Here is a 16388-nt window from a genome sequence, read left to right as displayed (position 1 = left end):
GATACACAGCTCCCATCGTAAACAACAAGTATTTGTGGCGAATCGAGTGGCTGAGATATTGAATACAACTGATGTTTCAGTGTGGAGTCATGTGAGCGGTATCAACAACCCAACGGACATTGGCAAGAGAGCGATCAACATTAAAGAACTCAGGAGGAGTGAGTGGCTCATTGGCCCAATCTGGTTAAAACGACCACAGAATGAATGGTCAGAGCAAGTGAATCTTTTCTTTTCCTCAGATGAAGAGAACATACCCTCGTCAGTCTTCATGACACAGGCTGATGAAAAGAAAGCGGTTATTCGGTAGGAACGATTCAGTAATTTTAACAGACTAGTAAATACAATGGCATACGTACGGCGGGCATTCAGCAAATAGAAACCAGCAACACTTTTAGTCAGTGTTGAAGAAAAAGAAAAAGCAAAAGCAATCATCAAGTTACAACAGCAAGAACAGTTTGTTGAAGGGTTGAAAATTCTGAAAGCTGCAAAAAATCCCAAAAAGCAGCAAAATCATTTAATTCTCACCTTTTTTGGATGAGGAAGGACTTATTCGTGCCAAAGACAGAATAGGTAAAAGTCATTTGGACTTCAACGCAAAACATCCAATATTGCTACATTGGAAACATCATGCAGTTGAATTGTTCTTGCAAAACGAGCACAAGAACAACCAACAAGAAGGCACAGAGCATGTCAGAAACATTGTTCAGCTGAAGATGTGGATCTTAGGCATGCGAAACGCCTTACGATCAATCAAGAACAAGTGTGTTACCTGCAGAAAAGGCAGAGCACAAACGATAACTCCAGTGATGGCAGATCTACCCGAAGAGCGGTTAGATGCTTCAACAGCCTTTACAAATGTTGCAGTTGATCACTTTGGCCCTTTCACTGTGAAGATTGGGCGACGAAACGAAAAGTGATGATGTTGTCTGTTCACTTGTCTAACTATGAGAGCGGTGCACATAGAAGTGGTACCCAAATTAGACACGGATAGCTGTCTCGATGCAATCTTACGATTTATTGCACCAAGAGGCAAACCAAGTACGAAAATCAGCAACAACGGGACAATTTTTGTTGGAGCTTAACGAGAGTTTGCAGAGTACGTTGCTGCATGGAACAAAGAACGGATCGATGAACATCTAACAGCAAGGAATCAGTTGGAAGTTCAACCCACCCGCAGCACCCCACTTTGGAGGGGTATGGGAACGGTTGGTCAGAAGTTGCAAGAAGGCAATGTATGTAGTCTAGGGGACCAGATCAGTCACAGAGGACTTTCTTTCAACAGCGATGTGTATTGTGGAGCAAACATTGAATGCGAGACCGTTGAGTCCCGTAAGTTCAGATGTCAATGACCTAGAAGCACTGACCCCCAATCACTTTTTGCTTGGCAACACGAATGTTTGCTTACCATACCTACCATGCGCACAAGAATTTGTCGATCATCGAAAGCTCTTTAGACAAACTCAAGCCTATGCAAATCTCATTTGGGACAGATTTCGAAAAGAGTATCTGCCAACGTTGAACAACCGGCTAAAGTGGCGATCTACAGCGAACGAATACCCTACAGAAGGCGATCTCGTTTTGTTGATCGAAGACAGTGACAAGCGAGGATATTGTAATCTGGGTCGAGTCAGGGAGACCATCGAAGGGTCCGACGGAGTGATTCGAATAGCGAAATTTCGAACGGACGACGGAGTTTACAAGAGACCAGTGGTGAAGCTCGATCCTGTGTTACCAAAGGGTAAAGATATTTTCGTGACGGAAAACAGGGCCGGCGATGTGAAAGCCGAGCATTAATAATTTCCTCAAACATTCATTTCGTTAAAACAATTTTAATGTCGACATATTTTTTTTCTATATTTCATGCATTTGTAAACGTGTAAAAAGAGTCTCCAAACGTGCGAACAGTCTGACCGGGTTAAAGTCTTAACAAAATGAGGTCACTAAAACTGCTGTATACCAAAATTGTGTTTTCACCTACTAACAACAAAGTGTTAGTTTGATTTTTCTAAAAAATCACAGCTGCTGCCACTTATACAGAAGTGAATTGAAAGATCTAAGACTCGTGAAATTCCAAATAGATCTGATTTCACGCACTTCAAAGCTTAATAAAAGTAAGTGTGTGTGTGTGTTTCGCAGATTGCTGTAAACAACCAGAAAATTAAGCCTGAGCTCTGTTGTGATCACAGAAACCGGGTTCAGTTTTGTGGAAAAACGGGAGCTCTAGCTTCAGCAGAACACAAGATTTATTAGTTGAAGTCAGGTTGGCTTTGAAAGAACTAAGAAAACCAGGAAATCCACTCTGCCTAACAATCTTGTTGAGCAGTAAAATACTGTGTCTTGCTAACGTGAAACTTGTTATTTATCTTATCATTGATTTAGTCTTGAAAGTTTAAGTAACTTGAGAGAAAGGAAATTAAAGAACCTCTGATAGCTGAATATTAGGGTGACAAAAATTCCTCTTCTTTGACCAGACGAACGACTTATAATCAGTTCGTCGAAAGTAATAGGCGGTGAAAGATAGATTTTCAATTCAGACTGGAGTTTTCCAAACCAAAAACCTAGATGCTACGTCGTCGTCTCTATGGCTTTGGCGCAGTGACTAACGAAGGACCTCTGTTTTGACCAACAATTCAAGGCCGCTTACGGCAAAAGACGAGTTTCTCTCTGTGAATTGTGTTCTATTCTGAAACCGAATGTACCCCCTTAGATTCGTTTATAACCATAAAAAGTGAGCAACCTATAGGGATACAATTTTTGGTTTTGAATAGCCCCAAGCTGAATTATTGAGTTATTAAACAAAACTCAGAAAAAATATTTGATTATTGAATTGGAACTTACTGAGAAATTCCAGAAATTGATTTGATTATTCAGCAAAGCTGAACGATTAGTTATTTGGGCTAATAAAACAACGTTTAATGCAACGGTGATTTACAGAATAGCGGATATAAAGTTACAAAAGCGAACTGCACAACTTAGTATCCCGACAGCTTGTAAACCGCTAATAACGAACTGGGCGGTATAAAACTTTCCATGTCATTGATAGGAAAGCAGCCGTTACACTTCTAGAGTTCATGGAATGGTTATTATTATTTTAAGTCCAACTGTAGGAATTTTTTGATGAATTTTTTTTTTCAATATTTCGGAAAGTTTTTATGTTTGAAGTTTATGGATATTTATAAGCCAGTGAAGCTATTTAACCGCTTGAAATAGGGAACCCGTGTAGTCTCTTGAGACAATGAAGGGGTTTTGAAGATTTTGATATCTTGAATTTTAGCAGGATTTGGTTAAAATTTGCATTTGTATTCAAAATAATTGTATATTTTTGTCCTTTAAACGATTTTTATTGGCAAACGAAGCTATTCAAATCTTGCAGATGTGTTACTTAACATAACTTCAGAGACAAAAAATAGTTTTGAACATTTTCACTGCGAAATCTGGAAGCTTTTGTTTTTAATTGTGAATTATTTTTACAAAGTTTCAAGATATCAGTTTTTTATTTGATTTAGTTACTAACAAGGCTAGAAAACTAAGAGTTGCAGAATCGCATCAATCTATAACTAGCCTCACTAAACCGTGGCTAGCTACTGACAAAGCCAACCGCTCGCCGGTCAATTGAGAGCAATTTGCCCGACGTTAGTCAGTTATGTTTTATTTTTGTGCCCGGTAAGTTCATTTAGTATTTACAGTTCGGCTAAGATTTCTCTGAATTAGTGTTCACTGACGCCTTTTTAAATTTTAAAAAGTTTGAAATCTTTTTTTAATGAATTGTTTGGATCTATTCTGTTTCGCCCCACCCCCCCCCCCCCCAGAGTTTTTGTGACCCCCATTTACAATTTATATGTTGTTGTAATAGCACGTTATTATGTAAGAAAATAGCACGAGCGCCTGGGGTTCATAAAAGATTTAAGCTCATTAAGCTGGGGGGGGGGCAATACAGTATAGATCCAATTATTTTAATTAAGACAACAAGTCTGCAAAGAATAAGCAAATCATACGTAAAATTCAGATGCCTTAAAACACTCACGTGCACATTTTAAAAAGCCGAAAGTTTGCAATGTCAGAAGTTAAAATGCCAGAAGCCCCTACATAGCCAGAAATTGACTTCAGTTGACTTGTCTTTTTAAAACCTGCGCGTTTCGTATTTTAATTTCGTGTAAAAATTTCGTATTTTAATTTCGTGTAAAAGTTACGTGATATATAATTTTTAATGAACACGTAATTTTTAAATGAGGCTCATAAAAACACTGGGGGGGGGGGGGGTAGAAACAGAAAAGATATGGATTCAGTCTTATACTATGCTCTCACATATACTTCTGTGATCATCCCCATCCAATGCCTAACTCTGTGAGACTTTTAACAGCGTGTCATTATTTAGTAAATCATTAGATAAAATATGGCAAGTGCATGGAATGTGGTGCTTGATCGTAAAAGCAGAAAAAGAGTGAGCTAATTTTGATAAAAACGAACCGTTGAAACTTTCTTCCACCGCTCTAAACTAAAAAAGTTTGTTCGAATCTATTCCAGTTTGGCTACCAGTGTTTCTTAGGGTCTTACCAAGTACAACCCCCATGAAATTATAGCCCTCCATTATGATATGCTTACAATGATTGTGGTAGTGGTTATTTGAACTCTACATCAATACAACGCTATTTGGTATTCGCGTCGCAAAAGACTACCTATTTTTCTCGATACATTTTTCTGGATACTCATTTGAAGAGCATTTATTTTATGAATGATTTATCACCTGAAATGAGACAACGAAACTGAGACGAATGAAATAAAGTACAAATTACCTCAAATTAGAAATACTGTATTTCCAGGTTGATCAAGCAGTTTAGCAGAAAAACTAAAAAAATTTATTGCAAGCAGACAGTATCCTATCTATACATATGGACAAATTTAAATCAAGACCAAAATGTGAACTGCCAGAAAGGAATTTATAATTGAACTAGAACACGATATGAGATTTTGTCCAGATATCATAACCGTATGATATTTCCCCTTTTTGTGAAAATGATTTTGTATAACATAGTAAAATATTATCAAAAAGATAAAATATAATCACCGGTTACATATTATTTATTATATTAATTTAGTAAACTGACATATGAAGTTTTTGTGTTTTTCATCAGAGTTGTAAATTGAATTATTCACATCATCTTGGCATTGTTTTGTTTCTATAATGTCTATTTGTCAATTCTATTTGTCAATTCCCTTTCACTTGGGATATTGGGGTGAGTTTCACATGTCAATCGCTCATCCGGGTCGCGCAGGGAGCAGGTATCAAAAACAGTTGCGCTTGTGTTTGCATTTGATTGATCATAACCTTCCTTGTTATGCATTTAAATAATCTTTTGAGTTTGTTGACCTTGTGACATTTGCTTACCGATTTAGTTAAGTTCGCGTTTACTACATCTTCAAACTAATGAAGATTCAGAGTCCGAAGTATCGCTAGTTGGGTGCGAACGTTTACTTTTTTGAAAGATAGCTGAGCAAGATAATTGTAGCTGAGGAAGAGGATGTCGCTGTGATCTTAGTATGTGGGGCTGCGATGGGTTGTTGTCGACTGAATTGAAGCATTTGAGTGAGGTCTGGTCGACTTTGAAATGCCTTATTGTATTTCAGATTCTTTTTTTTGGATTTTCATTTTCAGTGCTCTGGCGACATTACTAGAAAATGAGATGCAAGATTAAGAAAAAACGATAATCTCGTCATCTGCTTGTTTGCTAAAAAGGTCGCTTTTCTTGCTTCTCTGTTTTCCGAGCAGGTCTTTTTTGTGGTTAGCTTTTCTCTGATCTATTTACTTTTTCTCAAAATAGTGGTTAGGTGTAGCGCGGAAGAGGATGTCGCTGTGATCTTAGTAGTTGGCGCTGCGATTGGTTGTTGTTGACTGAATTGAAGTATTTGAGTGAGGTCTGGTTGCCTTTGAAATGCCTCATCATAATTAGAATTCCTTTTTAGGATTCTCATTTTTAGTGCTCTGGCGACATTACTGGATACGGAAATGCAAGAACAGGAAAAAACGATGCTAGCGTTATTTGCTTGTTTGCGAGAAAGGTAATTTTTCTTGCTTCCCTGATTTTTTAGCAGGTCTTTCTTGTGGTTGGCTTTTCTCTGATCCATTTACTTTTTAGAAGTGTAGCGCAAAAGATGTTGCTGTGTTATTAGTAGATGGCGCTGCGATTGTTGTGCACTGACTTGAAGTATTTGAGTGACGTCTTGTCGATTTTGAATTGCCTCATTGTATTTAGGATTATTTTGGGGATACTCACTTTCAGTGCTCCGGCGACATTACTGGAAATTGATATGCAAGCGCAAGAAAAAACGATACTAGCGTCGTCTTAAATGTAGTTTTCTTGCTTCCCTGTTTTCTGAGAGGTTTTTCTGTGGTTGGCTTTTTTTCTCATTCACAGTTTTTGCGTTGATTTTACGAGGACGTTAGTTTAAATATTGGGCCAGTAATGCATAATCCAGGAGAAAACCCTTCATAGAGTCTATCCAAATTGAAATTTGTCTACGATTTTCCCTATATTTTTCCTCGCAGTTTTGACCTGCATGCAGCGTTCTGTTCAGGTGATTGGGCGGAAAATGCCCTCAGACGTGACTAAAAGGTCCTCATCTGCTTTGCTTGCATTTGCTTTGACGCTCGCCAGGCAAATGAATATTTTGACATCAAAGTCGCTGCACCTACCTGTTTCTGCCTATTTTTCATAAGTCAGTTTCGATAGTCCAGCTCTAGTATCCTCCTCTAACTGATTTTGAATTATATTATAGCTACGATGTTTACTATCTGGTTTTGTTACTACTTAGATATTGCTGTATTAAATTTTCTGCCAAAGTGTCCCTCGGTGGGTTTCATATTTGTAGTTTTCATTTCAGTTTTTTATTAACTGCATGAATAGGATGTAGATTTATTTGCTTATTTAGATGAGCTTTCATACATGATAATTGTCCTTTTATTTTTTGAAAAACAGGTTCGACAGGTCGACAGGTTCAATTGCTCTATGGTTATTTTGTGGTGCACAAATAGCGTTGCAAAATTCTTTCTATCTTTTTCCTGTGGAACACATAGCCTGGTCTAGTCTAATGGATCGTGAAACACCGTTGTTGTATATATATATATATATATATATATATATATATATATATATATTTTATATATATATATATATATATATATATATAGATGTGTAGTTAAAAAATTTTTGAAATTGAAGCCATGAATTATTTAGTAATTCAACCGTAGGATAATTATAATATCTATCAGTGGCAATTAGAAAGAAATGTTGTTTTTCTTTTTTGTTTAAAATAGTTACGGGAAAATCTTTTTGAGTTTCTTTGCTTGGTTCTCTTCACCTATTCAATAGTGAAGTTTTGCTAAGCTGAATCGCTAGTTTTAAGTTCTTTATTTCTTGCCAACTCATGCTAACCGTTGCAAGTATATCCCGATGAAGCAATAGCCACAAACAATGCTGTGCTTATGAAAACATTGCGGAATTGCTTGGTTGTGTAAAATTTATATCTTCCAGCACAGCTCCTTTTACTGCCTTTGATGTGGCAAAAGGCTCGTCAATTTATTGTCAGCCGTTCTTCACGCTCACGTTTCCCGGCAATGAGCGGATGTAAGGGCCGATTATTTTAGTCGGGTTTCATAGTTGCGGATGACACTGTCTTGCAATCCTGTCAGGATTGCGTCCTTATTGATGAAGATAAGATGGCTAGAAATTTTTTGCTGAAAATTTTTTTGTGGTGTCAGTCAGTTGTTGGTCTCCAGCTGTGTCCAGAGTTTTGGTGGAAGTTGTTGTGTCTGTAGAAGAGCGTTTGTGCCAGGGGTTGTGTGGGTTGGAGAATAGAGCGAAACCACTTCAGGGTTAAAGGTCACTCGAGTGGGTGTTGAAGTCTTTGTTGATCGTATTTTTGGGCTTTTCCGATCTTGGGCAGATTCTCAAATTTGACTGATTGTTACTAGGAGAGATAGTTCTGGGCAAAAAGCATGGGAAATTTGGTTTTTCTGAATTTATTTTGTTATTCTTCAATTTGGCCCCTAATTGGTTGTGATTTTGTCTGAGTGTTCAACTTGATGCCTATAGGACTCAATTGTTCAAACGATTCACATTCTTTATCGTCTGATGACTGCAGGGAAATGCATTCATTTTGATAAGACAAAGTGATTTAATTTGTCTTACTGCGTAGTACGAATTTACTTAATGAAACTGGTAACGGCCATTGCGGTGCGAATGACATGTTTGAATTTAGTTTATAGTGATGATTGAAAGTGATTAAATGCAATGCAATTGGCAGTGAATGTTTTGTTTTTGGTATGAGAAGCTTTTCGCTTATTATTGAAAGGTGTTTTACTTATATTGAGATTTATATTTTGTAGTGAGACATCTTTAGTTAGATTTTGATTGTGTATATTGCTCTGTAATATTGTTTCGAGTTTTTGAATACCTAACGATTTAAAGATGCAAAAACAAGTGGATTGTCGTATGTAGAAATTTTCTTTGCCTTTGCGAATGGATTTCGAGAATTGCAGTCCACTAAACAAATTTTTCACCTATATTGAGTTTTGAAAATTGTTTTTACTTATATTGTGTTTTGTATTTTGTGGTGCAATATCAATAGTTAGAATTTGGTTAGAATTTGGAAAGGTGTTTTACTTGAGTTTTGTATTTTGTGGTGCGATATCTGTAGCTAGAATTCGATTGTGTATATTGCCATGCGTTCAGAAGCAAAATCATAGGGAAGCAATAGATCAATCACCTGTGAAAAACGACTAGTTTACAATTTCTTTGATCTATGTACTTTAAGAATAGATAACAGTGCGCGGTGGTCAGTGATTAAAGTCAAGTGTTTGGCGTAAAAATAATATTTAACATAGTCGATGGACCAAACGATTGCCAATAGTTCTGATTCATTTAAACTGTAACGTTTTAATTGTTTTACGAAAAGAAGCAATCAAAATTGGTTTCCATCCATCTTTTGTTTTGTTCTAATTGCGCTCTGAATTCAGATATTGAAATACTTTACTTGTACTTCTAATTGAGGTTTATAATGACAATTTTTTGTACTTTCTGCAATTTTTTTAATAGCTTCAAAGTTTTTTTTTTGTGATTTTGGTTCAAACCAATTAAATAGACTTTTTATTTAATTGTCTTATTTGTTGACAAATTTGTGCCAGATTTGGCTTGATTTTGCTAATATAAAGAACAGATGCAAAAAAATGATCCGTTACTTTATTGTTGAAACAGATCATATATGTTACTTTATTGTTGATAAACAAATAGTTTATTCTGCTTTAAGCAACTGTAAACTTTCATCCGATCTTTGTTTGGAAGAGAACAATACAAACATATCATTGGTGATGTTGCGTGTTTTAAAAAGGGAATCTTCAATTACTTTCCACATTTATTTTTATAGCACGTTACTCTGTAAGAAATTTATAGCACGTTACTATAGTTTTATATCACGTTACTGTGTAAGAAATAGCACGTGCGCCTGCGATTGAACAAGATATAAGCCCATCAAACTCGGGAGAACAGATTCGAACCAAAATAGTTGATTCTGCTTTATGCAACTAAAAACTTCTATCTGATTTGTCTTTTTGTTGTTTGGAAGAGAACGACACAAACATATCATTGGTGATATTGCGTGTTTTAATGAACGCATCTTCAATTGCTTTCCAGATGTATTTCAAGGATTGTTTTTTAAATCAGGGAGTGTGGTTGTTAAGTGTTACATATGCGGCGTTCTTCGTTTCCTATACAGAGATACCACAGTGATGTTGCATTCTGGTCAAAAATTGCCCCCGATTTATCGCCAAAGAGAATTCCCACCTCATCAATTTTCTTACATCGGTTTTGCAAGTTCATTTCAGTTGTTATATTGTTACTTTGCGATCGAGTTCTGTTGGTTGGGTGTGGCCTTCAACAGTTTTTTCGTTGGGCGGTTCTGGTGGGTATTCACAACTGCGGGTGGGCCATTCGGTAGAGTTCCCATGTGTATGCCTTCTTTTGCTAGAGGTTCAAGGTTCCACTGATTGAAGGCCACAGATTGAAGACCACTGATTGAGGTTCAAGGTTCCACTTTAAATCCTAATATTCACAGGCTGATCACGCAGTACAACGGCAATACTAAGAATGCTTATATCTTGAAGATGCTGAAGCCTGTCTATACATATGAACAATATAAAATTGAGATCAAAATATGAACAGCAAGAATAGAAGATAAAATTGGTACTAGAACACGAAATGAGATGTTGCCAAGATATCATATCCATATGATAGTTTTATAGCACGTTACTATGTAAGAAATGGTACGTGCGCCTGCGGGCGAACAATACATAAGCACTTTAAACTGGAGGGGAACAGAATAGTTGCAAAACAATTTATTCTGCTTTATGCAACTGTAAACTTTTATCTGATTTGTCTTTTTGTTGTTTGGAAGAGAACAATACAAACATATCATTGGTGATGTTGCGTGTTTTAAAAAGGGAATCTTCAATTACTTTCCACATTTATTTTTATAGCACGTTACTCTGTAAGAAATTTATAGCACGTTACTATAGTTTTATAGCACGTTACTATGTAAGAAATAGCACGTGCGCCTGCGATTGAACAAGATATAAGCCCATCAAACTCGGGAGAACAGATTCGAACCAAAATAGTTGATTCTGCTTTATGCAACTAAAAACTTCTATCTGATTTGTCTTTTTGTTGTTTGGAAGAGAACAATACAAACATATCATTGGTGATGTTGCGTGTTTTAATGAACGCATCTTCGGTTGCGTTCCAGATTTATCTCAAGGATTGATTTTTAATCAGGGAGTGTGGGCGCTAAGTGTTAATTATGCAGCGTTTTTCGGTTCCCATACAGAGATATCGGATTGATGTTGCATTCTGGTCACAAATTGCCCAAGATTTATCGCCAAAGAGAATTCCGATCTTCTCAGCTTTTTTACATACATCGATTTGGCCCGTTCGTTTTCAGTTGTTAATTTGTTGCTTTGCGATCGGGTTGAGTTGGTTGGGTGTGGCCTTCAACTGTTCTTTCGTTGGGCGGTTCTGTTGGGTATTAACAACTGCGGGTGGGCCATTCGGTATAGTTTCCGAGTGTACGCTTTCTTTTGCTAGAAGTGCAAGGTTCCATTTCGTATTCTTTTTCTGCCACGATAAGGAGTGCCTGTTAATTTGTCCCAAAGTGTCAATGCGTAGTTGTGTTTAGCGGGACTCCTCTGTTGACAGCGCCTTTTTTTTGCAGTACGGTTGTCTAGTTGAGATTGCACTGCAATTGTAAAATTGAAAACTTAAGCGGTAGTTTGCGCCGCATTCGCTTGATCTGGTTTTTGAATTCTATTTTAATACGGTAGTTGGAATTCTCGTCGCGAAAAACTATTTAGTTTTCTGGATATCAGATTCAAGTGCATTTATTTTGCGATTGAATTATTAACTGAAAAGAGAAAACAAAATTGAGAAGAACGAAAAAATTACAAGTTAGTTCAAAATAGCAAAAAAAATTTCACATGATGATCACGCAGTACAACGGTAATACTAAGAATGTTTATATCTTTAAGAGACTGTATCCCGTCTATACATATGAACAAATTAAAAGTGAGATCAAAATAGGAACCGCAAGAAATGAAAGTGAAATTCGAACTAGAACACGATATGAAATGTTGCCAGATATCATATCCGTATGATAATTTTACAGCTCATTACTGTAAGAAACAGCACGTGCGCCTGCGGGCAAACAAGATATAAGCCCATTAAACTGGGGAGAACAGAATAGATCCAAAATAGTTTATTCTGCTTTATGCAACTAAGCTGAGGTTCGAAAACTGCACTTGTCCAACATACAAGAACAAAGGATATCATTGAACAAGTGGTTATCATCAAAATATGTTTGAACCACTTCATTATAAAGTTTGACTACTAAGAGGATTGACGATGGAGAGGTTTCGGGTCGAGGTTTGGTCAGAAAATTATGTAAGAATATTGGTGAATAGCAGTGAATGAAAACTTTTTTCTTCGGAAGGCGTCCGCATCTTTTAGCGTTGAATGCGGTGAATTTTTGCGGTTTTTAGTGTCGAAAAAAAATTTAACACCATCGACCGGATTTCTAACAGAAAAGAAACCGCCGTACACGGGTTCGAAATTCTCACCTCCTGCATGTCAACAACCTCTTCTTCCACTACGCTAGCTGTCACTTACTTCGATGATATTTCTTTTGAATTTAAGATAAAGCGTTGAAATTAGCGCGATTAATATTTGTAAGATTTGGAATTTCAGCTGCGAAAAAATTTTTTTTCACCGCTTTCTGCTGATAGCGCTGAACTTTTTTTCACCGCATTCTGCTAGTAGCGGTGAAAATTTTTTTCACCGCATTCTGCTGATAGCTCTGAAAACATTTTTTTACCGCATTCTGCTAGTAGTGGTGAGAAATTTTTTTTCACCGCTTAAGCGGTGAAAAGAAATCACCGGTTATAAGTTTTTTTTCACCGCATTCATCGCATTGAACGCAAATCTTACACTATTACTCAAATTCAACGCAAATCTTACATTTTATAGCGACTTTAAGTGGTGACACCTCGACCCGTGTTGTTGCAAAAGTGGCCCGTGCAATAACAGACCAAACGGTGAAGATCCAAATTTTCAGGATCTTTTCCGTTTGTGACCCCACCCCCCCCCCCCCCCCGCAGCTAAGGGCTGCCAGTTTTTTAATGGTCGCCGTTACAATTTATGTGTTGTTATTATGCCTTTGTTCATCCTTCAAATCATGACCATGATTTGTCATCCTCGCCATAAAACGGAACATTGATGGTATCTTACTAACCATAAAACGGACCATATATGGCATCTTAATTACCATAAAACGGACCATATATGGTATCCTACTAACCATAAAACGGACCATATATGTTACTCATAAATTATCAGCTTCTCCATAAAAAAGAAAAAAAATAATGGAAACTTACCTACCATAAAACGAGCCATATATGGAAAATTAAAAATCATAGCAAGATCATAGAATAAAAACAATATATGACTTTTATGGGCCATATGTGGTCCGTTTTATTGTAAACTAAGGGACCATATATGGTATGTATATTTATAGTAAGTACATTTGGTCAACCCGGTTAGGCTCACTCATGTTTCTACGATTTTTAAGACATCCCAACTTCAATCTCAAGTTACTTTCAAACGACATTGCTATCATCAAAATAGCTGACAAATTCCCATCCAGTAGAATTATCCCACTTTGCACCCGAAAACAACCGGCTGGTCATCAGATGGCATCTTGTGGCAAGGGAATCATATCGACTACAGAAGGAAGCACTCAAAAGCCATCAACGTTACTGGGAAGTAAACGTGCTCGAGTTTCGCCATAAATTCTCATTTAAATTTGTACGTCTAAATTTAGCATATATATTTATAGGTCAGACGTTTATAGCATAGGTTACATAACTCTGCATGAAGACACTGGAGAACTTTATTGTGAGCTACGTAGCATTTTGAGATATTCAGCCAAAGTTTAAGACCGATTTCTGCCTGATTAAGTTAGGTTCACTTCATGGCGCTTCAACGGAAGAGATCCGCGGACTTTATTGAAAGCCAAAAAGTCATTTTCAAATTTTCGATGCAATAAGCTCCGAGCAATGTTTTCCTTAAACTGCAAAATTAGAAAAATATCAAAATGGTTAATCATACTTGAAACACTCATTTGGAAAATTTAAAAAACCACATCTCGTCAGTTCGCCACCCACCATTGTTTATAATTGGACTTAATGAAAAGACTTAATGACTCTAGTGGTTGTCGATAATTGACTATAAAAACATCGTCAAGCCCATAGTAAAAGTCGAAGTTCATGTGTCCAGAGAGGATATTCTGAGAGATCTTTTAGGTAATTACAGCGATAGTCTATTCGTAAATTGAGGAAATATTTGTTTTGGCTTTTCTAAGTTTTTATTAGCATTTCTGCGACTCGAGCATTTCTGAAACAAGCAGTCAATCATAGTAAATTGTTTTGAGTTTTGACACAAACTGAGAGAAAAATTGAATTCTTGAGCTAAATTAGATGTCGCAAGTAGGATAAAGTACATTATGGTTCAACTGATTAGAACTAGTTCGTATAAAACTAACGTTCTTCATTCGATAAACAATGAGTTTGGTTTCCTATTTTCAGTCATTTTACAGTCATTTTTGATTCGTCAAAAATCCGAAGTATGGATGTCGAGTTCTACGATACGCTATGAATAAAATTTTGCCGTTTACAGAAATTGGCGGCATTTTCAACTGTAACTGTTGCGTCATTTCATTTCAAGGTGCTTCAACAGAAAACATCCCAGGAGTTTATTAATTGCTCTCAAACGAAATTTGTAGAAATTATGTTAGTCCTGTGGTCTTTTTTATTCGATTTTTTGCCAAACCGATCTTTCATCTGACCCATTTGTCTTCGTCCTCCAAAACGGAATAAAAACGTAACGCCCAGAGGGCATCAAGATTGTCAGGGCCCTAAACTTTACTATATTCTACAAATTCGATTCACCAAAACTGTTTTGAGGAGACAATTTCATGGTCCATGGTGTGGAGGGCTTTTCCTAATCTTAAAAAAAATGCCCCCTGTCACCCCCTCAATCAAATCTCTCTCCACCTTCCTCCAACCCGTCGACAAAGACCCCTTCTCGTCCAGCTCTCAGAGGGAGTCATGGTGTGAAGGGCGGCTTAGAGTTTGACCCCCACCACCACCCACCTCTCCCAATTTCCTCCCCTGCACGTCACTCAGTCCGTAACAGACCCTGCAGCCAAACCACACGCGCCACTTCAATTGAACTAAAAATGGGCTCACTGAGCTGTTACTAGCTACTCATGAAACCAACTACTCGCCGGTTGTTTGAGAGCAATTGGCCCGACTTTAGTTGGTTTGAATGCATTTGACAAGAAATTTTTCAAATTTTTGATGCAATCACTAATATTTCTTAAACTCGTAAATTTGGAAGTACATTAAAATGGTTAACAAAAATTGTAATATCAATTGAAAAATTTAAATCACCAAAAGTGACAAAATAAAGAGTGGCAATCGCTTTTTTGTAAAACTGGTAGAACTTTTAACCGTATCAGAAGAGCTAGCCCGTTAAAAACTTGTGCGTTGAAAAATTTTTCAAATACATTTTGAAACAGTGCATGTCATTACGGAAAATTCACACTTTTGTTGTAAGAATTTTTTGTTGCTTCGGCATAAAATTTACGTTTTCATTCAAACCTTTTCTTTTGAGCTTATAATCTATAATCAACAAACTGTTTAGTTGAATTCATTTTGAACATCGTCCAACAGTTTTCGATTTAATTTTCACCGCCAATCTGGCATGAATAGTCTGAAAATGCAATTATTTTTTCCGTTTGGGCTATATTGGGAAATAAGTGCTCCAAAACTATTCATGCGTTTCTGTCAATAATACATCTTTAATTTTGTGCTGTGGGGGGCTATAATGGGGAAGGGCCTTGGGAAAGTCCCAAGTTTTGCAACTGAACTTAATATGAACCACTCTATCAAAATCAACTGAGAACAGAAACTCGAAGCGGCACTATCAACAGGAAGTATACCTCACCCAATCAGATACAGTCATTGGTCGAACGTGCAGAGAGCAGAATATCTGTTCAGATGACAGAAGGAAGGGAGTTTGCATGGGAGATTCGGGTGGACCCATGTACCTCATGCAGGGCAGAACCCCAAAATGTCTGTATGGGGTAAACAGTGCCACCTACAACACACCAGGAAAACAATGTGATGGAGGCAGTATGTTCTCGAGTGTGCCTTATTTCCTTGATTGGATTAAAGGTGAAATGTGATTGGACAAATCAGGCGCGAAACTAAGCATGAAAATGAAACTAATCATTAACAATTCTACTTTTGGCGGCATTTTCTGTTTCTGCGATCAGAATAAGACTTATATGATGAAGCTTTTTATGAACTGTTTCTTTTCATCTTCCACACACACCCTCACTCGTAGAGCGGCAATGCGTGCAAAACTCGACCTAGCGACAGAGACTGACAGCCAGTCTGCGGTCTGGAAAGTCTAATCAGGGCCAGATCCAGACTCTGAATGATCTGATCAGCTAACCACCTACGATCTGGAAAGCCTTATTAAGGCCCAGTCCTGCGACTGAATAGTCTGATCAGATCCCAATCTAATAAGTATAGATAGTCAGGTTGGATGGACAAGGTAGTCCGGGGACATCCTTTTCTAGAGCTTGTACTGTCTGATCAGAAATCTATCCGAAGTCTGGATAGTCTGATCAAAATCAAATCAATACCCCAAAAACAGTCAGTCCCCCAAAACGGAAATGATGATGACCCACTGCATACACAGCTTTCAAAACACTGCCAGATT

General features: G+C 37.2%; 1 protein-coding gene across 1 annotated transcript in view; it reads left to right on the top strand.

Moving 5' to 3' along the window:
- The window catches only part of LOC142351822 (trypsin theta-like), a 28424-nt gene extending 12512 nt beyond the window's left edge, over positions 1-15912 (top strand). The window contains exons 3-4 of the mRNA XM_075404026.1: positions 13168-13358; positions 15593-15912. Of these exons, the coding sequence (XP_075260141.1) occupies positions 13168-13358; positions 15593-15846 (445 nt within the window). The 3' untranslated portion in view covers positions 15847-15912. The remainder of the gene's footprint in view (positions 1-13167; positions 13359-15592) is intronic.
- Positions 15913-16388: the final 476 nt, after the last annotated feature.

This window comes from Convolutriloba macropyga, chromosome 13 (genome assembly GCF_964194025.1).
Source record: "Convolutriloba macropyga chromosome 13, txConMacr16.3, whole genome shotgun sequence".
Classification (NCBI taxonomy): Eukaryota; Metazoa; Xenacoelomorpha; order Acoela; family Convolutidae; genus Convolutriloba; species Convolutriloba macropyga.
Note: the sequence above shows the minus strand (reverse complement) of the source record. Positions and strands in the feature narration are given on the sequence as shown.